Source organism: Macrosteles quadrilineatus, unplaced genomic scaffold (genome assembly GCF_028750875.1).
Source record: "Macrosteles quadrilineatus isolate MER2022 unplaced genomic scaffold, UCM_ALF_1.0 Scaffold_1__1_contigs__length_201487025, whole genome shotgun sequence".
NCBI classification, from domain to species: domain Eukaryota; kingdom Metazoa; phylum Arthropoda; class Insecta; order Hemiptera; family Cicadellidae; genus Macrosteles; species Macrosteles quadrilineatus.
In genome coordinates, this window is record NW_026542594.1 from 95,584,065 (window position 1) to 95,611,921 (window position 27,857).

Sequence of the window (27,857 nt, forward strand, 5' to 3'; positions counted from 1 at the left end):
TTTTCCTGGTTTTGGTATGACAATTAATTGGGCTTTCTTAAATTGAGTTGGTATGTGGTCTAGTCTCAATATAGAATTAAAGAGAAATGCAATAAAAATAATTCCTTTCCTTGGCAGTTCTTTTAACATTTTCCCAGTGATAGAATCGTAACCAGGAGATTTTTTCGGATTTAGCGATTTGTCAATGGTTGCCTTAATTTCTGTAGGTCTGAATTTTTCCAGAGGAAAGTCAAGTTGAAGTGGAGAGTCCAAGAATTCAATTATTTCTTCTTGAAATGTTTATTTACGTTATTCAATCAGATGAAACATGTAAATTAAATAATCAAAACAAACAAATATTTATTTCTCAAATCCGAGTGTTTTGTTTTTACTGCATCCATGACGACAAAAAAACTTAGTCTGTTCTTTCTATGATAATTAACCCTGGAGATGAAATGAAATAAGATTATTTACTTTAAAGAAGTCTAAGCAAGAACAATTCAAAATTAAGAACCGCATGGATTCTTTAGCTTTTATATTTCTTTATTTGCGACATGGCCTTTATTTTAACATACCTAACAACAATTCTAGTATATTAAAGAAACCTATCTACAAATATTACCTCTTATCTTTTCTTTACTACAGGTTTCAATGAATGGTTATGTTGTGTCAAATTTGTTACCAACAGGAAACGGTTTATATCAGTTTTGATTCAGTTCTTTACCAAGGGACTTAAAACGCTATGTTGTATCCATTGGAGTTCTTTTTTAACTCACTAAGCCCTTTAATTTCGTTACCTCATATACCTATGCTAAAAATAACTCTATTATCATGTTGATGAGAAACCTAAGCATGATCCAAGGTTGATTCTCACTCGTTAAACTAATGCTATATTTAGGCTATATATAGGTAATAAATGTGATATTTTAGTTGGAGACCTCCCCAATCAGGCAAATGGAAATTCGCTTAGTCTGCAGGTTTGCTGCGGTGGGAGTATTTATGTTACTAACAAAAGTTAGTAACAAAAATGTTATTAACGTTTTATTTTGACTTGTAACTTTTGTTATAAACATTTTGCTACTTCCACGCCAGTTCCTACTACAATGTCAATCTTGAGCATTGAGCAGGATGTGTTTCTTACTGCGGATGCCTGTTTGATTTTGGCAAAGCAGAGTAAACCAAGAAGAATATGGGTTAAGCCTTCACTTAAGGCAAGAACTAAATCTAGTGGAAGTGACATGTTGCAAGATTTAAAAGATGATGACATAGATCCCTTGTCGAGTGATTAAAGGTGTGACGGGAGCTTCAAGAACTTCCTACCAATGGCTATTTTTACTTTGAATATTTGATTCAAATGTTGGGTCACCAGATTTCAAATCAGGACACGAACTATCAAAAAGCAATACTAGTTAATTACATCCAAAATATGAAGTAACGTTTGTTAATAACAAAATGTTATTAACATTCTGGGAGGATCAAAGAGTGTTACCAACTCTTGTGGGTTAACCAAATATTTGTTAGAAACATAGGATTTGTGTTAATAGCACGAAATGTTACTGACCAGTTAGAAGTGTTTTTAAAAGTTATCAACAAATGTTAATAACAAATGTTATTAACTACGGTGTAAACACGGCTTTACATAATTTTTCCTGACCTGTAGACCATTTCTCGTCTCGATATCCATCATCAGAGAGTTTGGATAATTTACAATATTTCTTCTGCCTATCCCATGAATGGTGGATATTACTCATCCTCATCGCCATATTAATTATCTGGCGAAGCATCATCAGCTTGTCACATTTTTTGCTTCTTTCTCCAACAAACTTTGCCAAGATCCCTTTCTCAAACGATTCCAACACTTTATGTCTGCAGGAATTTTGCAGTTACTAATGTGATGGTTTCCCCTGTGACGTCTGTCACCAAATCTATCAACTGGTTTATTTTTCTTTATTTTTTTTATTCATTGCTTTAGACAATTATTACTTTTGTAGTATAGTTAATTTTACAATATACTGGGTGTCCACAAAGTCTTGGTCTGATTTAATAGCTTTGCTGTACGAAAACCATAGAGCCACACTTAACTTGTATGCCTTTTTTTTAAGGGAATTTATCCAAGTTTTATTTAATGAAATTAGTTACACCTTAACATAGCTGATTGACAACAATACAAGTTATGATTCAATATAATTACAAATCAGAAATGGTGAAATTACAAAAAAAAATACAGTTTGTTTTGTTGTTTCACGAAACCCAATCCCCTATAGCAGTACAACGACTATCCATTTAAGTGGGAAGATTAACAGACACAATAATTGTAGAATTTTGGGAAGCTAAGATCTCAGGACTGTAATTAAAAATGAAAGGGTCATGTCCAAAACTAAATCTTTGGTGCGGTGTAATGCATGATGGAATCATTTGATAGTTTTTCTTTGAGGAAGAAAATGTAAATGGGTTTGTTTACTTGGTTATGTTGGAGTTGTATGTAATTCCTCAATTATAAGAACTGCAACTCATGATAATTTTTCAGCAAGACAGCGGCGCTCCGCCTTATTAGGCTAAATGTGTGAGGGATTTTTTTAAATCTTCACTTCCCCGGTCGCTGGATCGGGCGTGATGGCCTGACCAAATGGCCACCTAGTTCCCCCGATGTAACCCCCATGGGTTTCTTTTTTTGGGTATTTGTCAAGGACACTGTCTATTCTTCCCCGGTTCATAATTTACACACACTTGCGGGAGAGATTCAGGAATTCTGTGGCGTCTGTAACCCAGGATATAAAACCTAAAACTAAAACCTGGGACAGTCTGAAAAGACGGATAGAATATCTCAAGGCCACTGTAGGCGCACACATAGAGTTGTGTTACGTTTGTACATAGTTATAAAATCTTAAGAAGTTGCCTGTTATATCTGTAAATAAATCTTTATCCCACGATCACTCGTTTTCATACTATGCGGTTTCTGTATCAGACCAAGACTTTGTGGACACCCGGTATTTACAGTAAAATTAATATTTACAGTACAATAGGTTGCATAGGTTTGATTATCAAATCACCATATGTATAAAAGTTAACTTTTAACAAATAATTAATACATGAAAAAAGAAACGGAAGAAAACTACAAAACATTATACATTTGACAGGAAAGCCTTCAAACATTTAACACTTAACCCCTAAGGAATATATTTCTGTGCATCAACTCCAACAGTGTGCAGTGTACTCATCACAACCGAATAGAACACCTGATTTTTCAAGTCACGTTTCTGTTTAGTTTTAAATAGATGGGAACTTTCCAGACTTTTAAGCCTCTCAGGAAGACAGTTAAGGAGCCTGACACCTACTTGAGAAGGAAGTTTCTCAAATGCAGCGGTTTGGTGTTGGACAGTGCAAAAACTTTTACTTGCTCTTGCCCCGTGGCTGTGCACAGCAGTACCTTGAATAGGCACATGTTGATACCGGCAGTATACAGCAGTTTCCAATATATACAGGGAAGGTATGTCCAGAATTCCATTTCAAGCTCGTCTACACGACGATCTCCGCCTCACTTTCTTCGCTGACGGGAGCAGGGAGGCGAAGATAAATAACTCACAATGTGCAATTATACTAATTTATTTAAAAAGAAAGGGCATTGGATCACACGAAAACGTTGATTTACTTTGAAACATCAATTTAGAACTAATTTAACTTTGAGATATTAATTTAGAAACCGGATCTAGAAGAAGCAGTAAGATATAAGGGGAGGCCGCAACGCAAACCTGGCTGATAGGTCCTACATCTTGTCGCGATCATCAGTTTGGCGCAGTTGTGCTGCCATGCTGACGCGGTCACATGACCGTCGCGTACCAATCAGAGCATGCCGAGCCCTTAGCCCATGATTCAATGTGACAACTGAAGCTTGAAGTTAAATAAAATACAATACCGCTAGAAATGGTTGGTACAGCAACCTAATGAATATCGGGCATTAGCCGTTAGGCCAGGTATAGGGAGTATGGCCAGTCAACTAAATAAAGCTCAAAGTTAAGAATTAATAACAAAATGAAGCAGAAATATTCTAGGCCGTCACACCCGCACACCTGATGAAACAAGCTAAGTCACTACCTTTTCTTCATGCGAGTACCCAAGGTGTTCTTTCTTATCTGATTCTGAAATTGTTCTTTCACTTTTGAACACAAATTTAATTGATTCTTGGATTTTTGTTGTTTTGCTTTTGATTGGTTCGAGACATTGGTTAAATTTGTTTGCGAAATTCAATTAATTTTGATAACAACCTTACATCAGTACCAAAATAAACTGCTGCTGCAAGTGGACATCAGATTTCGATGCATAAAATTTTGGAAATTTGAAATCACATTAACTGGCTAAGGTTTTTGAGGTTTTTGGCAAAACTACCTACAGATTCAAACGGTTTCTGGACATATTTCATGAACTTGTGTTGCTCCACGATAATGCCATACTACCCTTGTTTTCAAGTAATGGTTGTAAAGTTTCAAACAATTCATTATAGGCAGTGGCTATTCGCACGTCAGATCATGAAATACTTTAGATGTTAACAAATTTATTAAATACTGCTATTTCTTTACTTCTGATGTAATTTCATTTAAAAGTCAAAAAAGTGAAATTAAATTAAATATGTTTATTTATCCCAATTTCATTACAGAAAGGTAATAAAACAGACAGCAAGCTTAACTAGTACAACATTAATTAATTGTCAGATGAATCTGCCATACTTATGGGATAGGCCTACATGGACAGGTGCCTGTGCGTAGGCCTGGTTGTTATCAGTCTACGTAATTAAGGGCAAAAAAACTGAATATGGGAAAGATTTTTTTAGCCTTATTATTTGAAAGAAAAGCTGAAATGTGTTTGTAAGAATGTCGGTGACGACAACCAAAGCCAGTTCAATCAAAAGAAGACATTTAGAGGTTGAAGGGGTCGAAAGGTCAAGGATTTTTAGTCAGAGTCAAGTATGGTTTGGTCTAATCAAAGTCTCGGCCTCTTCTTTGGTAATGGAGAATAAGAACAGAAGAAAGAATTAAGAATAAGAAATAAGAATTCTTTGGAAACAAGAATATGATTTTTGAATTTCTGTAATGAGGGTAAACTAAAACCGTGTTGAATATCATTTTTTTGAATTAAATTACGATAGAGAATCTGAGCACCATAAAAACAGTTGGTAGTTAGAACTGATTTATGTAGCTGAGGAACAGATATTCTAACATTGTGTAGACATGTAGTATCTTGTGAAGTGTTCATGTGTGACTGCTGTAAGAATCGTGTTTGAGTTTTTGAATGTGTGATTAAGAAGAAACTGGATGAAAAGATGTCTGACTGGAAATATTCCTGTCCCACGGAATAGAGCGTCAGTGGAGTACCTTTTATTTTTTCTCAAAGCAACTTTCATTGATCTTTGGATTACATTCAAGTTGTCTAGTCTTACCAAGTAGGCGCTCCAGGTCTCGTTGTCTTCATCAAATTTATCAAAATTAGAACTAAACAAGTTTGTTAGGTATGAAAATGTGTTCCCCCTCTAGTTCTTGGTGTCTACCGACCACCCTTCCTCATCCTTGTCGTCATTCTAACATGATGGAACATAATTTATTCAGTTTAAAGCAAATAAAAACAAAAACAAACAAATAACCCAGCTGATAAACAATAAAATTAATATGCTCTGTTTAAAGGCAGTACAATGAGTTAACGACGTTCTAAAAGGAAAAAAATTACTTTTTTAGCTAGGTTAATAAAGTCACATTCCTAACTGAAAATGGTGAAAACTACAAGACACTAAGTCTCACAGGCTTAATCACTAACGTCTTACTAAGCCTCCTTGCCATCTATAATGATGATAACAGTATGATGGTCTTGAGCTCACTTATGAAGTAAAACGGGGCAAAGCCCGCGGGTACAGCTAGTCACTTATAAATGATGGTTGATGGTTATGTGTGTTCGTAAATAAATAAACTGTGAGTTTAACCTATTTTGTTCCAAGCCCGTAACAAGAAGATGATTTTTAGTTTTTCCTGCTTTCACACTATGGAGAAATTAAAAGGGTGACTGTGAGGGAGGGTAAGGAGATGATGGAAATAATAGTTTGGTGTTGTTTTGGTTTTCCAATGTGTTTAAGTTTAATTTCACATTGTTTACATTTACAGCCATCATCACCTATCAATTGGAATTAAATTAGATGTCTAAAGTAAGCTGGATTGTGATACAAAAGTTCATTATAACTTCTTACAAGAAAGTTGATGCCTCAATACGCTTTATCTAATCATACTGTCTGTAATGTCTTTTGTTATCTATCCTAAGCTACATATTAGTAAAATGTGTATGTTTGTTGTTACATGTACTCTCTATGTCTGTGTTTTACAGTCTGTAGTGTCAAAGTTCCATGATGTGGAGCAACTACTGTGGCTGAGTGTCCAAGTGCCAAACTTCAAAGATGAACAGAAAGCTTCTGAGTTACAAACTAACTTTGTTCTGCTGCTAAAAACCACCCTGGACACTTTACCTGTACTGAAAGAAAGTCTTCAGCCAGCTCAGACACCGTACTTCAAAAAAGTGTTGAAGGTGAACAATTATTGTACATACATATTATACAGCAGACTCCCTCTTATCCTCCGGTTAAACCAACGTCCCCAAAAACTCGTTAAAATGGATTGTTTACTGTGATATCTATCTATACTATTATAAAAAAGAGGTGGTTGCTGTATGTGTGTATGGGAAAAGTAAACTTGAAAAATACTGGTCGGATTGGGCTGAAATTTGGCATGATGATAGCTCACATTCCCGATTAACATATAGGCATATTCTTATTTCAAAAATCCTTTCGGGCTCCGCCCCAGTGGCTCTGGAGTTTCACATGTTAACCTTATGAGAAATGGAATTATTGAATCTTAACAGCTGTTTCAATTAAACAAGTTGGTTCTGTTCTATGATGTTCAATAGCATTAAAGTTACAAGGATTACCAACAGGGTGCAGCACTATTATTTCTTTTACATTTATGACAGCTAATTTGCAACCAAAAGGTGAGTGAGCGTAGCTAACGAACTTCAACCTGGAGGCGAGTTAGCGTAGCGAACGAGCTAACCTGAAGGCAAGTGAGCGCAGCGAACGAGCTCCAACCTAAAGGTGAGTGAGCGTAGCGAACGAGCTCCAACCTAAAGGTGAGTGAGCGTAGCGAACGAGCTCCAACCTAAAGGTGAGTGAGCGTAGCGAACGAGCTCCAACCTAAAGGTGAGTGAGCGTAGCGAACGAGCTCCAACCTAAAGGTGAGTGAGCGTAGCGAACAAACTTCAACCAGGACGTGATTGAGCCATGCGAACGAGATAATCTTGAAAATTAAGAAGTTAAACGGGGCAAAGCCCGCGGGTTACAGCTAGTTATACTTAAATTTAGGAGAGCATTGTATTTAGACACGTGATCACTGGTCTCAAATCTTTCCCACGAGAACAGTCGTTTTAGTACTGCCCACTTCCTGCCGATCTAGTCCGGTTAAACCAATGTGATGATAAAAATTGTCCGGTTAAAGAGATGTCATTTCCGCCGAGTGTAGTCCGGTTAAACCGATGTCCGGTTAAAAGGTGTCCGGATAAGAGGGAGTCTACTGTAGTGTATTAACATGATAAGTTGGATAAGGGCTGTTTAGATGATTGATGTTTTCAAAATAACAAAAATGATAATATTACTTAGGATATGTTTGTTAATTAATTATTAAAATAATAGAGTTTATTTAACTCCAATGAAATTTTGTTAGTTACAAATACTTTCTTTGCTCACTTCTTTTTGAAATGCAACGTTCCTGTTCCAGTAAAAAGTTTTAAGAAGCTAAATTCTAGACTTACAGATACTCAATGCTCAATGCTGTAGCAGTATCATTAACGGCTCAAAACTTGTTCCTGGCGTTCAGTAAACAACATTTTTTCATGTGTTTAAATAACATATGTAGAACAAAGATTAAATTTTTTCCTACCTAATGTGTTAACTAGAGTTTTCCACTAACAAAATATTTATTTGTGCAGGATCTTGACCATGAAAAATTTGGAATAATTTCAAATACAATCATGGAAGTTGTAAATGAAGACGCCAAAACCAAGAAAGGTTATTCTGCCTCCACATTTCAGCGGTGCTTTGCTATAAAAACTGGCATTAATGGCCTCTTAGATGTAGCCAGGGCCTCATACTCAGATATAGTGGCCAAAGTTCATGGTAAGCAGAACAGTAATTTCCCAATAATTACAGTGATACATAGCGGGTTTCCAGAATTTTTCCCCACTGAAATTTACTCTCCAAGCAAAACTGACACCATTATACAATAAATATGACGGCACTATGATATAGTAACCTGGGCGATCTCAAGTTTGTTCGCAGGTGGAATTTTACCCCCCTTGATTTGGGGGACTAATTAAAATAGGCATTAACTAACCAACCATAAACTACAGAGCAGGATTGTTTTAATCATCAATAAAAGTCTTAACTCTAGCCCATATAAATAACAATTTTAGAAAACCTTTTAAGAATGGCCCATAATTTTACAGGGTGTGTTGTAGTCAGGAAAAACGGGAAAGTCGGGAATTAGTATTGAATTTCAAAATGGTCTTGAAAAGTTGGGATTTAGTCTTTATTTTATTTTGATATCAAAGTCGAGAATTTTCATGATTTTGCCGCGATTGTGGACGACGACGATGACGTTTCCGTGGCCGTGGGAGTCAATGATGATGTCTAAACATGCTACACATGTCTACACGGCCTCGGGAAATTTTTATCTTTTTGCCGCGATCGCAGACAACGACGATGACGTTTCTGTGACCGCGGTAGACGACAATGATGTCTACACAGTGACGGGAAATGTTCATGATTTTGCCGGGATTGCGGACGACAACGATGATGTTTCCGAGAACGCGGTAGAAGACAATGATTTCTACACGACCGCGGGAAAAGTTCACGATTTTTCCGCAATTGTGGATGACGATGATGACGTTTCAGAGACCGCGGGAGATGACGATGACGTTTCCGTGACCAAGGGAGACGACGATGATGTCTACACAGCCGTGGGAAATGTTCATGATTTTACCGCAATCGTGGATGGTGACGATGACGTTTCTGTGTCCGCGGCAGTCAATGATGATGTCTACTTGCTCGTGGAAGATTTTCATAATCCAAAAAATCCAAATTGCAGAGTCAAAGTTAGAATTTTCCATTGCTGCAATTTTTTCATTACTTGAAAACACTCCATTATCAAAGACAGGTTGGTTCAGAATTTGAAAATTTGGCTAAATTATAAAAATTGGGTATCGGTATCGACAATTGAGAATCGATACATTTTGGTATCAACACATCACTAATTGTTGAAAAAACTAGTCTTGGAAAATCTGGAATTAGTCTTGAAAAGTGTGGAACTAGTCTTTAATTTTTAAATGGAAATAAACTTAAGTCGGGACCACGAAAGTTTGCAGTTGAGGGAGGAGCCTATTTACCACGTGACTTCAAAGGAGCAAATGAGGACACGGCGGTGTTGCCAAATCTAATAATACCAGCTGATTTGAAAATATTGTTTAGTATTTTAATTAGTGTCGTAATCGGGCGATATGGCAACGTCGCACTAGCCTTTTCTTGTGATTGGCTGCCGCAAACTGCAAACTTTCGTGGTCCCATCTGTAGACACCACTGTAGCGGTACTGGGCTCATAGGATCCATTTGAGGCTCAATTAAAGTCAGAGATTTCCTGTGCGTGCTACCATTTGAAGGCAGAATATTTTATTTAACTTAACTAAATAACTGAGCCAAACCACATTTATATCACAGCCATTTTGATGATTTAAATTTAGTAATGCATTGTACCAATTATACTAATAAATAAGAGTAAGCTAAAAACTCCCTTCGCGCCATATGGGCCCGAAAGGTACTGTTAACTCAGTTTACATAATATAAATATTTAATTAATGATAGAATCCCTAACCCCTTAGTCCCCCCCCCCCCCCCCCCCCCCCCCCGTACTGCTTAATACTATAACTTATCGATCTCATTCCCGTTCCTCGACGATGTGAACACTCCGGGGACTCCAGGCAATGACTGACCTCCTTCTACCCCTTCCCAACTCCCTCCAGAGTTCGCGACTAAGGCGGATTGAACAGGTTGATGGCGGCTCAGCTGTGACGCGAGCGTCACACCACGACGATGAAGTTTCCGAGACCGCAGGAGTTGACTTGACGTTTCTGTGTCCGCGGCAGTCAATGATGATGTCTACTTGGTCGTGGAAAATTTTCATCATCCAAAAAATCCAAAATTGGCTTAGTCAAAGTTAGAATTTTCTATTGCTTTAATTTTTTCTTTACTTGAAAACACTCCATTATCAAAGACAAAGGTTGGTGTAGAATTAGAAAATTTGGCTAAATTATAAAAATTGGTTTCGGTATCAACACATCACTAATTGTTGAAAAAAACTAGTCTTGGAAAAAGATTGTTTGTTTGTAAAAAAATTTGTGAACCAAGATTGTGATTTATAACATAGAGCTTGTTTGGTTCGTAGTTTTAAAAACATTAACCACAAACTAAAATTGACAGTTGACACCTGACCAGGTTTAGAGCATTGACGAATCTGGCTTAAATTACAAAATGCAGCACCAAACATAGGCATACGATATGTAGCAATGCCAATGGTAGTCATAAATCATCCCTGTTTGTCATAGGGAAAGCTAAAAAAAGCCAGGGCTATTAAGAATATAAATATGGCCTCATTGCCGGTTTACTACAGGAATCAGAGATCAGCCTGGAAGAATTCGATGATTTTTAAGGAGTGGTTTGGTGAGCAGTTTGTCCCCTCGGTCAAAAACCACCTCAAAGAAAAAAAGCTCCCAGAGCGAGCAATACTGATCCTGGACAACGCAACCTCCCATCCCTCAGAGGAAGAACTCTCCCAGCAAACATAACATATTTCATTCAACCTATGGATCAAGGAGTGATTGAGTGGCTGAAGAGGCGATATCGTCGTAAGTTTATCGGGTCAATCCTAGAGAAAACTGAAGAAAGTAGTAGCTTGGTTCAGGTTTTAAAACTGATAAATATCAAGGATGTAGTTCACACAAGCATGGGAGGAGATGTCGCCTTCAACACTTGAAAAGTCATGGCGCAAACTGTGGCCGAACATGAAAAATAAAACCATAATGAAGAAGAAACCGACCTTGAAAATCCAGATGAGATTATCTATAAATAAAGACATAGAAGACACGGCTGCAATCTTAAAGGATCTTCAACTCAAGACCAGAAGTTCAGCCCAATGATGTCGACGAGTGGATTGAAAATGCCGACATGCATTGTTCAATGGAAGAAGAACTCATTGATGAGCAAATAATCGGAACTGTTACAGAAAGAACGGATGAAAAGCAAGAGGACATAGAGGATGGAGCCACGAAGCCTGCACCAAGGGTTTCACATTCAGATGCAAAAAATGAATTTGATATAGTGCTCCAATACATCGAGCATAGTTCAAAGTCTATATCAATGGACAATTTGTGGGTCCGGAAATGGAGGAACATAGCAAAATCACGGTTTTCGTCTGCCAAGCGAAAGAACATTACTGACTTCTTTCATCATACGAAGTTAATAAAGTGAAGACCAATAATGTTATGTGTGTTGTTGTGTTTTTATTTGTGTGTATAGGCCTATTATAAGACCTACCATAAATTATAACCCTATGTGTAAATTTTCTTTTTTATAGTTCCAATAAAGTAGGCCTAATGTTTTTTCCGTTCCAGTACCGTATTTTACTTGCTTTGCTCTATGTTCCAAAACATATTCTATAACATAGTTGAGGTTATGTTTGCTTAGAATCTGTTGGATTAACATTTTTTGAAGTTTAATTGTAAATAAAATACTCCTCTTATTGGCCTTTTTTGCGTTCCGACCATACCCCCAGTCGCAATAGGGACGGATTAGCGAGGTTGTACTTACATAGTTAGGTATTGGTTCTCAAACTGTTATAGTGTTTTTGGCTTGTTCGAGTTACTGGTTTATTTAAGTTTACAGATTTATTTAGATTTGGAGTAATTGGAATCATTTGTAATAACCATAACATTAACCATACCAGAAAATGGAGTTTCAAGATGTTATATTCTATATTCAAAATCATACCAGTGATTATGGAAATAAGTAAGGCTGCATAACCAATAGCCATTGTTGCATGGTTAGTTTAGTGTATTTTAGAATAGCTGGGTAGCTAAGTGGTTATAGTGCTTGCCTGGTAATCAAAAGGTTGCCGGTTCGTTTGTGAGAAAAGTCAACTAGTGTATAGCTTTTTGATGGTTTGAAACTAGACCTAGCTGTCCTTGATCATTGGGCTATTAATTAACGGTCCCGGTTGATAAAACAGCTGGTCTTACAAAGCTATACAAGGCGTCTCACTTCATTCTACGCTCATCCTTCACTAAAATATTCACCTTTATCATTATATTTTTGCCGGATTTAAAATTCTGCTGCAATCGCGGGAGACGATGATAATGTCCACATGATCGCGAGAAAAGATAATCATTTGCGGTAGACGATTATCATATGACTGTGGGCGCGGGAGGCGATTACTATGTCCACACATATGACCACAGCCCGGGGGGGGGGGGGGGGGAGAGAAGGGGGAGGACGATATTATGATGTCTTTACAGCTGTGAGGGATGATCAGCATTTTACCTCATTCGCGGTGGACGATGATAATCTCCTCAAGACTGCGGGATATATTCATATATTGTCGAGATCGTAGAAGACGATAGTAATGAAAATAGTGCAAATTTTGCCGCAAATGCGGGACACGATTACAATGTCAACACGACCGCGAGGGATTATCAGAAGTTTACCGCGATCGCATGCAAATACAACCACCATTTTTTTATTTTCCAATTTTTTGGTGCCCCTATAAAAACCAATTGCCTCACACTCTAGGCACGTGCCTACCGTGCCTATTCGGTAAATCAGCCCTGGGCAGATGTGTCATACTATAATAGCATACTGTAAATTTAAAAAACCAAATTTTCTCAAACCGTACCCTCTCTATTGCAAACGCAAAACACGAGTGTAACTGCAGTAAGCATTTTATACTTATACTCCAACCCCATATGAAGGACGGGTACTCAGCTAGTAATTTATATAGCCTAAGTCATCCAATTATTTACATACTAGTTCAGTTTCTTATATAAAAAAAACAAAGTAATGGATGTTGCAGACATGTTTTGTATAATTACGTGAAACAAAGAACCATATAGTTTTGGAGGAGCCTTATGTGTTCCAACTCATAAAAATATCTTATCCGAAGAGTATTTTTCTTTACGACAAAGACATGAACATTGATCAAATTGATTTACATCAAGAACAAGGACTCCTAATCATTCTGCAGTCCCCAGTGGACGTTAAGAACCACAATATCTTTGTGTTCTCCCGTTGCAAAGGAAACCCCTGGTTTTGTTATAATATAACATTAACCTGTTATAGAAAGTAGAAAGCATCGTTAACTACCGTGATAGCCCAAAGACAGATAGACTCTTGTCGTGTCATATGATAGCAGACCAATATCAATTTCAGTTTTTTCCATTCAGCCAGAGTTGGAGAAATGGGAGAAGAATTTGGCTTGCCATTGAGAACCTGCTCAACAAGCAGCAAGGGTTTCCACATTCAACTGAGTATAAAACGAAATGAGAAATTTTCTGCTAAGGATCTTCCATCAGTTTTTATACAGGTCAGTTTTCTTTTAGTAAAATAGTGAATAAACATTTTATATTTCTTTTTCTTCTAAATATATATTACGCGTTCAGACCATAAAGTTCTTCTTTTTGCTACTATAGTCAAACTTTGCTAGGTTATTTAATATCCATCCATCCATCAATCTACAGTATACTATTTTTTAAATGAGGTGGTGTGTGCCTGTGCAGCTGTCACGACTAAAATACTAACCCTTATAGCCAAAATTAATCAGAAATATGGTCCATATATCAGGGAATGTCATAGGCCTATTTACTTCCCTGAATTCACCTCGGGCTACTCCCCGGGGATGTCCAAAGGTCTGAGGTGAGATTTTCAAAAGTAAATATTGTAGGGATGGGTGAGTAGTGTTTTTTGAGTTGAGTCGAGTAATTAGCCCTAATACTCGAGTATCGAGTCGAGTCGAGTAGTTTACGAGAAAATCAACAATTTTATTTTACATATATTCCATCTTTATTTTTACGAACAAAGCATTTCTCAACTCACAAAAAAATAGACCTGGTCAAAAACTTTTATACCATATAAAAAACACAATATGTATGTGTATCAAACTTATATTTTGGTGTTAAAGGTTTATTATTAATTGCAAAAAACAATTGCAAAAATATGGAACTAAGTGTTTATTTTAAAATAGGTAAATGTTTGAATTTGTTTGAATTTGACTAAAGCATGAGATCTAATAAAGTTTCCTCTAATTTATAAATAGGCTTATGAGTCATTTGTCTAAGTCATTTGTCAGTTTTTGTATTTATTTGAAACTAGCTGTACCCGCGGGCTTTGCCCCGTTTAACTTCATAAGTATTCGCATGGCTCATTCACGTCCTGGTTGAAGATCGTTCGCTATGCTCACTCACCTTCAGGTTAGCTCGTTCGCTGCGCTAACTCGCCTCCGGGTTGAAGTTCGTTCGCTACGCTCACTCACCTTTTGGTTGGAAATTAGCTGTTGTCATAAATAAAAAAAAAAAATAATAGTGCTGCACCCTGTTGGTAATCCTCGTAACTTTTATGCTATTGAACATCATAGAACAGAACCAACTTGTTTAATTGAAACAGCTGTTAAGATTCATTAATTCATTTTAAATATGAAAAATCATAAGATTAACATGGGGAACTACAGAGCCACTGGGGCGGAGCCCGAAAGGGTTTTTGAGATAAGAATATGCTTTAATGTTAATCGGGAATGTGAGCTATCATCATGCCAAATTTCAGGCCAATCCGTCCAGTAGTTTCTGCGTGATTGAGCAACACACACACACACACACACACAAACACACACACAAACTCACAAACTTTCAGATTTATAATATTAGTAAGATTGCATGAAATTGTCTTAGTTAACTCATTAGGTTATAAATTATTTTTTAAATTACGTACATCTTGGCCTACAAATACTCTTTGTAAGGTAAGTTTTTCCCCCCAAGTGAGTAAAAACTAACTTCCTGTATAATGACATTTTCTCACTAATTATATATCTTCAAAATTTGTTTAACTATGAAAAAGTCACCAAGTCTAGCTGAAAACACATTCATAAATGAGGATATTTTTGAAATACAGAATAATTAATCAAACAACATTTTTAACACTTTTATTTCTTAACTTTTTTTCCTTGTAAATGTCAACAGTTTTTCACTTATTAGTTATTTTTAATAAAGATTATCACTTATAATTTTTTTTAAGAAGTCTATGTGTGAGCTATGAAGAGCAGACAAGTGACATACGTCACTGCCACAAAAACTCTTCTCTACTGTGAATGATTCAATGGATGAACTGAGTTTATTGTGTGAAGCCCCGCCCACTGTCTAACGGGACATGGGGGCGGAAAAGAGAAAGTTTGTCAGAATTTGCCCTTGTTCTAAAGCCTGGTTCACATGCCCTCCCTCACCCTCGGCCTCAGTCCTTTGCAGATTTCCATTATCAGAAATCAGAAATTACACAAGAGTGTCAATTATTTTAAAATACTGTAAATGTTTGAATTTGACTATGATGAGATCTAATTAAGTTTCCTCTAATTTATAAATAGGCTTATAAGTATTAATCTAAGTCATTTGTCAGTTTTTTTATTTCTTTTTAAAAGCAATTGCAGTTATACATTTAAATAAAATTACAAACATCTTGGCCTACAAATACTTTTTGTAAGCAGAGTCTTTTCTCTAGTTAGTAAAAACTATCGTGGTCAAGGAATGAACTGTGCTAATACAGCACATTGTCAATGTTTACAAAAGTATTTTGACTGAAATCTGAAACCCTGGTATTTTTTAAAGGCATTGCAGAATGAGTCGATGTACGTGGAGAAAAGTATGGCAATAGATAGGTTTTACTTTTAGCCTACAATAAAGATTATGTTTTGGGACTAAAATCTCCAAAAGAGTGCTTTTAACAAACATTCCATAGTTTTATTTAGTAACAAAAGTGTTTGACTATGTTCCCGATTATACAGGGAGCGGCAGAAATATCTGACGGTTTTCAAGCGAGTACAGTCCGGCAGCCGAGTGGAGGGGGGTGGTGGGGAGCGGCTCATTCTCAAGGCCAAGTGATGCCATTTCAGTCGCCATGGAGCAGTGGATTAGTATACATCGCGCGTTTGCCGTTGAGGCGTTTTTTAAAAATGGCGATTCTGTTGTTGGTACGCAACATAAGTTTCGGAGGCATTTTAATGTGGCTCGTGGGGAACCTATCCCATCCCGAAACACCATCAAATTGTGGGTGGATACCTTTAGATCACAGGATCAACTGCAAAACGTAGGCCTACAGGCCGTCCAAGGCCAGTGAGGACGCCTGAGAACGTGGAGCGAGTGCGACAAGCTGTGCTAACGAGCCCGCATCGCCCGGCGCGTAGACAAGCTGCTGCTCTTGGCATGTCTGATCGCTATATTCGACGAATTTTGCACTCAGGCCTTCACTTTCACCCGACGATTTTGAATATAGCGATCAGACATATTCGAGGCGAGGTAGCGTAGCGAACGAGCTCCAACCGTAAAGGTGAGTGAGCGTAGCGAACGAACTTCAGCCAGGACGTGTGAGCGCAGCGAACGAGCTCCAACCTAAAGATGAGTGAGCGTAACGAACGAACTTCAACCAGGACGTGATTGAGCCATGCAAACGAGCTCACATATGAAGTTAAACGGGGCAAAGCCCGCGGGTACAGCTAGTTACATAATAAATATTAAATAATTAGTATAGACCAAAGGCATCACAGATGTGGCTAAGTTGACGCTACATCAGCCCCCCGCAGAGACTGGAAGTCCAGGAAGCTTTAGCTTTACATTTCGACCAGATCGAGTTGTATAGTTTCTGAACAATGATGCCGGGTTTGGAGGTTTCAGGGATGTGTTCGAAGATTGTATTTTTATATTTTGAGGCTCTTTGATTGTTGGATGATTACATTTGTCAGGTAACACATATGCAGGCTTCACCCTGTCTAAGCTCACTCGCACTTGTTTGCCATTCTGTGATATTACTAAGGATTTTTCATCACGAGAAATTACAGAATATGGATTGGCACAGGGATGGTAACTGCAAGTTCTGATTTTTTCAGAGCCGAAAGTTATTCCAAGGGACTTAAAGAGGGATGATTCGAATTGGCGGCCTTGATCAGTAGTTATTCTTGAAGGAGCACCATAACGAGTAAACCAGCACGAGACTAGACCTTCAGCGACTTCTTCTGCAGTAATCCCCTTTAAAGGATGAACCTCAGGCCACCTAGTGTAACGGTCTATGACTGTAAGACAGTATTTGTATGGTCCTGCTGGTGGTAAAGGCCCAATAATGTCAACATGGATGTGCTCAAAGCGTGATGATGGTAAAGAAAATGTTAATAGAGGAGCTTGCAACGTTGGCATCGCTCACAAGTACGAGCCCAGTTACGACAATCTTTTTGAATACTTGGCCAGACAAATCGATCTGCTACAAGCTTTGCAGTAGCTTTAATGCCTGGGTGGCTGAGGTCATGTAGCAAATGAAATACCCTCTTCCGTACTTCAACTGGAATATAAGGCCTTTGTGTCCCTGTTGAAGTGTCACAAAAGATTACTGAGTTTGTTCCAGGGATTTGGATCTTCTGTATTTTGAGAGATGAATTGTTATTGTTTATGAGGTTGATGAGTTCGTCATCTGAGCTTTGTGCTTTGGCAATCGACTCAGGACCCAATGAACATGAAATAGCCTCTACACGTGATAAAGCATCGGCAACAATGTTTTCTGAACCTCCGATGTGTTTTATGTCTGTAGAAAACTCAGATATGAATGAAAGCTGACGTAGTTGAACAGGTGGAAGTTTCTCACGAGGTTGATGAAAATCAAAGATGAGTGGCTTATGATCCGTAAAAATGGTAAATGCTGTGGTTTCCAAAAAATGACGAAAATGCTGTACTGCTTCATACACAGCAAGAAGTTTACGGTAGTACGCCGGCCAAGAGCTTTGCTTTGGTGAAAGTTTCTTAGAGAAGAATCCAAGTGGCTGCCAGGAATTTTCAACAAATTGTTGAAGGCAAGCTCCTACACTGACGTCAGAGGCATCAGTAAACAGTCCAAGAGGGGCGTCATGTTTCGGATGATATAGTAGTGTCACTGATGACAAACTAGACTTGCAAGCTTGAAACGCTTCCTCAGTCTCCGGGGTCCAAGGCACAGGAAGTGATCTTTTGCTATTTGCACCACCAAGCAGAGAGTGTAAACGTGCTTGGAGTTCTGCAGTAAAATTCTGTAAAATTTTACTATTTTTTACACCAATATCATTCAATACAATCATTCACATTAGCAAAATTTAAAATAATTAATTAGGGTTAGATACAGCAACAGATATACAATCTCACTTATTTCATAAAATCAATAATCAATGAACCATCAAATATAAGAATAAATAAACATGTCACATGATGGTAGAGAATATTATATGCCTATTTATAAACCAGCTGTGGACTTTTGAATTAATGTGGTTTGACAGTTCAGCTTGTTTACTTTTGGGTGGCATAGCAAATTGCAAACATTGTATGTGTTCTCATCGCAGCCATGGAGACCAATCAATATTTACTTTTAAAATCCTCACCTCAGAACTTTTAAAGCCAAAGGGGTCAAAGCCTACGGCCAGTATTGAAGTGTGAATAGTCCCATAATGGTCCTTGGTATGGTAGCTACATTTTTGTAAAATTTAAGCCCAGTATGTTCAGTAGTTTATGTGCCTATTAGTAACACACATACAGACAGACACCACTAGATTTTAGCGAATTTCCCATATAGGGAATAAGCTATTACCCTCATGGCTCCTACTCATGGCAAGACCTGGACCCGGGACCGATTTTATTTTTCATTTTGAGGTCCCTAGAGGCCAAAAACACCATCCGTTCAAATTCATATATATATGTGTCCGTTAGCGCTATAACTCGAGCAAAAATGATCCGATTTTGATGACATTTTGTACAAATGTGTAAACCTACGTTTATTCGAAAGAGTTTGCGATCCAGCATAATCGGACCATGGGAACAGGGGTTTATGGTTGGTTTTATGGGGTAAAAATGGGGTTTTCCCATTTTTGACCCTAAAAACAGAAAATTTTGCAATTTCTTTTCAAACCGTTTTGTAGAGCTTAAAAAAAGAAATAATTTAGTATATTGAAACGCTGTTGTATGCCTAACGGTCACGGAGAAAATTAAAAAATAGTGTAATTTAAAATTCCCATGTAATTCTTATGGAGAAAAAGATGTTTCTTCATAATATTGCCAAACGGCTAAATCATTTTCCAAAATAAACTTATCACACACTTTTTAAATAAGCTCTATATTTCGGCATAAGTCTTCTTCAGGAGCTATTAAATTGTCAATAATTATCAAAGTCAAAAAAAGAATAGTCAATTTCAGTACAACATTTCAATCACTATTTATTTACTCATTTAACAATATTAAAACATGTGATAATTAATTAATCTTCACAAATAAACCATACAACAGAAATATAAAGATTAATCAATGGTCATACATATATATGAAATTAGCCATTAACCCCTTAACCGCCACGCACAAGATATGCCGGGCGATACTAGTTTTCAGAGCAACCGCCACGAACGAGTTATCTCGTTTTGACGTAATCAGCTGTTGTGTTTTATTTTTAACAGCTGACTTCCCGCCTTATCTCTGATATACGTACGTAAACGAGTTGTTGACAGTGCTGCTTGACTAGTGCTGCAATCTGGTGGATTTTAGTGGTATTATAGGTCAGTAATAGTCCCGATCAGTTCCGTTCGTAGTTTCAGTAAAACGCGTGCTTGCGGAACCTTACGTTTACTGTGCGTGTCATTATAATTGTGGTTTTTGGTGGTTATTTACTTGGTAGTGTTCAATGAGTAGTAAATATTATTCGTAATGGCTGGTGACATGCTTGAAGATGACGATTTATTAGAGTTGTTAGAAATTCCCAGTTCACAGTTAGGCCCTTGCGAAGACTACTCAGACGACGGTGACTGGATCAATGACGCCTCAATCCAAGACCGTGTGGATCAAGATGGCGTTCGTACACATCAGCTAAGTGAAATAGATTCCGATAGTGTTGTAAGTAACGAATATTACCCTTCTGATTTTGATGACACCCCTAGCACCTCTAAAAGAGCCAGAAAACCCCGCATAAAAAAGCACGTAAAAATAAGAAAGACCGTGTGGATCAAGATGGCGTTATTACACATGACCTAAGTGAAATAGATTCAGATAGTGTTGTTCTGATTTTGATAACACCCCTAGCACCTCTAAAAGAGCCAGAAAACCCCGCAAAAAAAGAACCTAAAACTAAGACTTTCAAACCCAAAAAAAAAGCGAAAGCGGAATTCAAAGAAACCAAAAAAGAATAAAAATAAATATCCTCATGTTTGGAGTAATGATGTTTTTGTTCCTAAAAATCACCGTTACGATGATACATCCAGTGGTATAGTTAGTCCACATTTATATCCCGATCCTTGCCGTGAAATAGACTGCTTTGATAAAATGTTTCCTGATGAAACAATACGTTTTATTGTAGATCAAACGAACCGGCATTATGAATATGTGATTTCAAATCAGGCCCCAACACCTAAATCAAGGCTTCAGAAATGGAAACCATTGACAGTAGAAGAGTTCAAAGTTTTTTTTAGCTATCACATTGCTTATGGTCCACAACAAAAAAAATGTTTTGGAAAATTATTGGTCAACTGACAAACTTCAACTAAACTACATACCAAACCTTATGTCTCGAAACAGGTATTGCACCATTTTGCGCCTTTTACATTTCTCAGACAACACTCAGCAAAATCAGAATTGCAGGCTTTCCAAAATAAAGGAACTGGTTGATATGTTTAGGGAAACCTTTTCTACTAGTTTTATTCCATTTAGAAATTTGTGCATAGATGAAAGTTTACTAAAGTTCAAAGGCAGACTGTCCTTCAAACAGTACATCCCATCTAAAAGAAGTAGGTTCGGTATAAAAACCTACGTGTTATGTGACTGTGAGACAGGGTACGTGCTGGACCTGATTGTGTACACTGGAATTGACAGTGATATATACAATACTGAGGATTTAGGTATTTCAGGAGCGATTGTGACTACGTTGCTGGCACCGTATTTGAACAAGGGTCATTTATTGTTTGTCGACAATTGGTACAGCAGCCCCGATCTGTTCACGTACTTACACTTGAATAAGACCAATGCCTGTGGTACGGTTAGAGGTGATCGATTAGGGATGCCTGAGTTTGAAAAAGAGTTAGAGGTTGGTCAAACGGAGACATGTAACGACAAAACTAGTTTAGTTGTCAGATGGGTCGATAAACGGCAAGTCTTGATGATAACAAGTGAACATGTGGACGAAATGGTAGATAGTGGCAAAGTTCACTACCTCACTGCTCAAAAGATTATGAAGCCCGTTTGTGTCCAAGAGTATAATCTCAACATGGGATCTGTTGACAGAAGTGATATGATGCTCAGTTATGTTGAAAGTGTTAGGCGTACCCAAAAGTGGTATAAAAAGTTTTTCTTGCATTTAGTGGATCTTGCGATTCTCAACAGTCATGCTATATACCTCTGCAAAACTGGTAAAAAACCAACACTTCAAGGATTTCATCTTGAGATAATTCGTCAACTCTTGGAAGATAACATGCAAACTCAGACCCCTCGTCAGAAAACCGGTGGCCGCCCATCCCCTGGAGATCCCCCACTAAGACTTACGCAACGTCATTTCCCGACGTGTGTACCTTCCACAGATAAAAAGGAATACCCAACACGTCAGTGTCACGTTTGCAAACACACGTCGAAGCGGGAACGAGCAAGGCGGGAGTCGCGTTACATGTGCGAGGACTGCGGCGTTGCTTTGTGCGTCGTTCCCTGCTTCAAAGAATATCACACTCTGAAGCACTACTAAAAGGAACTAAACCAGCTTGTGTACATATTGTAAATAGTTAGTTTTTCATTTACTTCAAAGGAACATTTATTTTAAACTCAAGAAAAAAAGGTGAGTACTGTTATAAAAAACTTTATTGTAGGCCTAATTGTTATTATAAGTCAAGGAACCCCCCCCCCTCCCCCCCATCTCAAATTTTAGTATTGTTAAAGCTTAATGTTTTTGAAGATGTCTACAAACAAACAATATTGATAAATATTTTCTTTAAAAAAACAATTAGTACCATTTTTAAGATGACAAGTCAAAATCGTCAAAAAACGGCAAAAATACGTGGCGATCGCGGATTTTGACTAGGCTACTTAGACGGCGGTTAAGGGGTTAACATGAACAAACAAACAATAACAAATATAAGTGTTTACCATTCTGAATCAGATGGTTTTAGCAAAAATCCAAAATACATATAATTGATAAAGAAGTAAAAAAAAAGTGTTGATAGAAAGAAAAAAAGAAAAAATGATTTATATACTATCTCAAATTTAGACCGGAAGGTGTTTTAGATTTAAGTATTAATTGATGAGCTTGCTCAAGCTGTCTTAATTTTAAGTCTGATGCGTCACAGAGGGTAGCAGTAAAAAAACATGCACTGTTTAGCAGTCAAGTCATGATACAACATACAAATAATAACCAATCACGAAACACTATCTCTTATATTAATACGTGAGGGCTGTTTTTTGTGAACGAGACACTCTCAAAGGTCGCATTTTCCCCCATAAGAATTACATTGAAAACAAATTTAAAAACAAAAACAGCTGTATATAAAATGAAACTCGCCAGCTTTTTGGGAGTAAATATTGATGTTTGTAATATTTAGGAGGTTATAGACAAATCTTAACAGTCAATCAGTTTTGTTGGAAGAACAGACAATTTCTTGAGATTAAACGAGAAATATTGAAAACAGGAGGAGGAGACAATTAATAGGAAATCTTACGCGTATGAGAAGAGTAAAGGAGAGGCCTGGTCTCACAGTAAGGAATCCAGGTACACAATCAATGGTGGAGATGAATGATTTTTGCCAGTTATGCTAAGCAACTTATTTTGTAAGTAAAAAAAACATTGAAGAATATACACATCATGTTGTCACAGTGGTAAAGTAAACCCAAGGCGTACGGCTTGAAGTAAACCTACCTCAAGTCAGATCAAATAAATACATGCAAGAAATGTTTACTGGTAACAGCTTTAAGTCGGGAAACATTTGTAGAAAACACTAAAAAATAAGGCCGGGTCCAAAAAATGCTAAAATATTTTTACAAGAAGCGTTTATTATTTCAAAGCGCTATTAAATAGCGTGAGTATTTCAATTAGTTACATAAGCACTTTGTCGGGTCTTTTAAACTCATCGAAAATTATGACTATTATTACTGTAGTTTTAAAATAACTTCTGTATAATACCGCTACTTGACAATTGCTCGATTTCGAGCAACAGGTACCCTAGTAATCTATAATAGGTGTAGTATAAAAAAAGCTCACACAATGGAACACTAATAGCACCGTTCGCAATGACTCCACCAATGAGACTGAAGCAACATGGCCGACCAATCGGAAACACGGAGACAACAGAAATGGCTTCCAGTCCCTGGAAAAGAAAAACCAACAAAATGGCGGAACGATGTAAGATGCCGCAAGATGGGTGTTAATTCTGTTTATTCCTATCACGAGTTTTACTACGAGTTAACATAACATGCAAATATTGAGGAGAACTCATTATTTCCCTATTTATTGAACAATTAAGTTCCCTATCCTTTACTTCCTTGTTCAAAATGGGTAGCCAAAGTGGCCTGATTTCAACCGAAGACTGACTGATTGGTTGGTCCGCTATTTTAATGTATCAGGCTTCAATGAGTTTACGTTTGAAAAAATGAGGTTCCTTATGGACAATTTTTGCTTCTTCAAAATTCATACGATGATTTTCGGAGCAGCAATGATGAGCGATCTTAGATTTTTCCACTAAACCTTTTTTTGGTGTTTTCCCTGTGTTCTTTGAATTTAATGTTCAATGGCCTTTTTGTCTCGTCATAGTAAGGCCTGGAACAATCATTACAATTTATTCTGTAAACACAGTTTTTAGTATCCTGAGTGTCATTTTTGGGTTTTGTTTTGACGAGACTCTGCCTAAGTGTGTTTTGTGTTCTAAACGCTGTTTGCACATTAAATTTCCTAGCAACCCATCTGTTTTTTTCCGACAGCCCTGACACATACAGGATTGAAATATGGACGAGCTTTTCCTTGCGATTTTGTAAAGTTTCACGCGTAGCCCTATCTTTCTTGCATTTGTTTATAATGGATCGAGGGTATCCATTACTAGCCAAATCCTGTTCTACTTTCTTTATTTCATCCTTTAACTCATCCTGATTGTAAGAAATGCTCTTAGCCCTGTCAAACAGAGAGTAAGCAACCCCCTGCTCTGCTTGACAGAAATTTGGTGTTTTGATTGAAAGTTTAAATACTGCTCTGTGTGTGTCTTCTTTCTATAATCAGATGTTCTAAGACTGTTCAAATGCTTTTCTACGCACATATCCAAAAAAGGGAGTTTGTTTTGTATTCCCACCTCCATGGTTAGTTTTATAGAAGATGAAATATGAAACGCTATTAAGGTGCTCTAAAAACTAATTCAATTTATCATCTCCATGAGGGAAAACCACGAAAGTGTCATCGACATATCTCCACCATATCTTCGGTTTGAGCCGGGCTGAAGCCAAAGCTTTTTGCTCAAACTCCTCCATAAAGATGTTGGCAAAGATAGGTGACAATGGTGACCCCATGACTATACCCTCATCTTGACAGTATAATTTACCCTATAATTGGAAATAGAGTATAAAACTCCAAAAGTTCCATTAAATTGTACTATTTGCTAAAGAATCGTCGTTAGTGAGACGAGTCTCAATTAATTTTAGGGTTTCCGAAACGGGGACATTCATAAACAGACTTTCAACATTGAAGCTGACCAGTTTGTCAGTATCAGCCAGTACGATAGATTTAGACTTTTCTACGAAATATTTAGAGTTTTTGAAAAACGAACCAGTGTTTCCTACTAAAGGCTTTAAAATATCCAGAAGGACTTTAGACAATTCCCTACAAGCAGAATCACGGGAGCTAACTATCGGTCTCAGTGGAAGTCAAAGGTGGAATGTTAGGTTTATGGATCTTAGGTAACCTGTACATGTGTGGAATTTTGGAATGGTGTGGTGTTAACCGAGTCCTTTGTTTGTCGCTAAAAAACTGTTTGTGTTTTCTTAGAGTACTAGCGATTTTACGCTCAAAATTTTCTGTGGGGTCTTTTTTTCAATTGGGTGTATTTGCCAGATTGCAAAGTTTCGAACATTTTTTCTTCGTATGTCACAGTATTAAGAACTGCCGTGGCATTCCCTTTATCCGCGGGCAAAATCTATACAGTACCGTCTTTCCCGAGGACTGATACTGCTATGGTTTCCTCTTTACTAAGATTAGGTTTATGAGTGGGAATTTTCTTTAGTAAAATACTAGCTTCACAACGGAACTGATCCCCTGAGACTCAGGTAACTGAGAAACAGCAGACTCAATCCCTGTCACAAAATCCAGCGTTTTAATTGATTTAGGCACAAGGGAAAAACTTTTATTCTTCTGTTATCATGGTAGTTCTTCTTGTTTACATTGAATTGTCAAAGCAAATGTAAACATTCTGAGTGTTCTCATTGTAGCTATGGAGACCAACCAATATTTACTATTGTAATCCTCACCTAAGAACTTTTAAAGCCAAAGGGACAAAGCCCACGGTCAGTATCGAAGTGTGAATTGATCTGCTACCATTCTTAATATGGTAGCTATATTTTTTTTAAATTTAAGCCTAGTCGGTTGAGTAGTTTTAGTGCCTATTACTATTAGTAACACACATGCAGACAGACACCATTAGATTTTTATATAATAGTATAGTATAGTATACAGGGTGATCAACTCAAGGAGGCCACCATTGGGATATCGAAAACGGTAAGAATTAGAGAAAACTTTAAATGGGGGACATTCCTTTATTTTTTGTGGCAGTTAAAAATATGATTTTATTTTTTCGAAATTCAGCCGCCATTTTCCAAAATGGCGGCCAGCTGTGAAATTTCTTATGGAACACCCTATTTTAAAATGCGATGAGTAAATAAGTCAAAGAAGTCTTAATATTGCATCCACATTCCATAAAGACCATAAAATACACAGTTTTCCACTTTTCAAGTTTGCCGCCATTTTGGAAAATGGCCGCCATTTTTAAAATAATAGAATTAATAGTTTTAAAATTTTATGGTCTTTTTGGAATGTGGATGCAATTTTAAGACTTATTTACTTTTCGAATTTTCGCTATAAACCTACTTGTTTAGGAGCTACATGATGTAAAATGTACACCGGAAGTCATTTTTCCATAGGCTGTAACTCCTAAACGAGTGGGTTTATCGAAAAAATTTCAAGAATAAAAAAGTTTTTAAATTGCCTGTTCTATCCGAAAACATGATAAAATAGGGTGTTCCATAAGAAATTTCAAAGTTGGCCGCCATTTTGGAAAATGGCGGCTGAATTACGAAAAAATAAAATCATATTTTTAACTGCCACAAAAAATAAAGGAATGTCCCCCATTTAAAGTTTTCTCTAATTCTTACCGTTTCCGATATCCCAATGGTGGCCTACTTGAGTTGATCACCCTGTATATAGTATAGATGAGTAGTACTAGAAGTTACTTAATCTTTAATCAGCTTCCTATCATGATTCAATCTAAAACTGTTTTGAGTGTTGATTTATTTTGAATCAACTACTCTAACGGGTACACTAGTAAAGGTTTACTCTTAACTCTACTTTTTTTAATCATCAACTCTTACAGTTAACAGTGGTGTTTGTGGTTTCCATCAGGTTGCCAGGAACAGGAACCTCATCACAATGACTACAGAGGAGCTTGTGGTTTTGAACCACCGAATCAAACAGATCCTTCTTGAGATCCAGATGATGAGCAATGTGTATGTTCTATTCAATTATAATTGTCTTTAAATGTAAAATAGATTCTAATTGTCTTTAAATGTAAACTAGATTTAAAATGGAGACTAAAAAGGCATAACATTGTATGTCAATTACTGCTAAAAGGCAAACAGTAATTAAGTTGCATAAACGAGCGAAAATTTAAAAACGTACGTTTTCAGGAAACGCACTTTTAAAATTTTTTGTTCCGTTTTTTGAAATTTTTTTATATTTTTTATTTAATTGACATTTGAAGTTTCATAAAATGTCCATGGTAAACGCAATATATTTGGTGATTTTTTATTAATAGAGCATCTTTGATGGAAAAACACAAAATTTTGTCACGACCATCACGGACATAAAACTGAATATTAAAAATAGTTAATATTATTTTTATAACTATGTTTTGCTATAAATTAATTTACTTTGATGGCCATTATACAATAAACAGCTCACTAAGCTTTTAGTATATTTGGCCTTTCTAGAAAAAAATAAAAAAGTAAAAAAATTGAAAAAAGCCAATAAAATCTTTTAAGTTTGTATAACTCCAAAAAAAATTACCTGAGACCCAGTGCCGGATTTAGGCCACGGCCTAGGGCCGCAAGCAAAAGGGGGCCGCAGAGGTTTGAAAAAAGTTTTTTTATATTAAAAAATAATTAGTTTTTTCAAACCACCAGTTTGCCTTGATCACAAGTGACCATAATGATTTCTCCACAGACCAAGGGAGATGTTTGCGATTTTGCTGTGGCCGCGGGTGCCAGTGATGTATCCTCATGAT

The 27,857-nt window shown here is 37.0% G+C and overlaps 1 protein-coding gene across 2 annotated transcripts in view; it reads left to right on the plus strand.

Moving 5' to 3' along the window:
* Positions 1-27,857, plus strand: part of LOC128990869 (mutS protein homolog 4-like) — a 122,247-nt gene that overhangs the window by 61,684 nt on the left and 32,706 nt on the right. For both annotated transcript variants that reach the window (XM_054413536.1, XM_054413617.1), the window contains exons 8-11: positions 6,340-6,537; positions 7,990-8,176; positions 13,546-13,685; positions 26,978-27,081. In XM_054413536.1, coding sequence (XP_054269511.1) covers positions 6,340-6,537; positions 7,990-8,176; positions 13,546-13,685; positions 26,978-27,081 — 629 coding nt within the window. The remainder of the gene's footprint in view (positions 1-6,339; positions 6,538-7,989; positions 8,177-13,545; positions 13,686-26,977; positions 27,082-27,857) is intronic.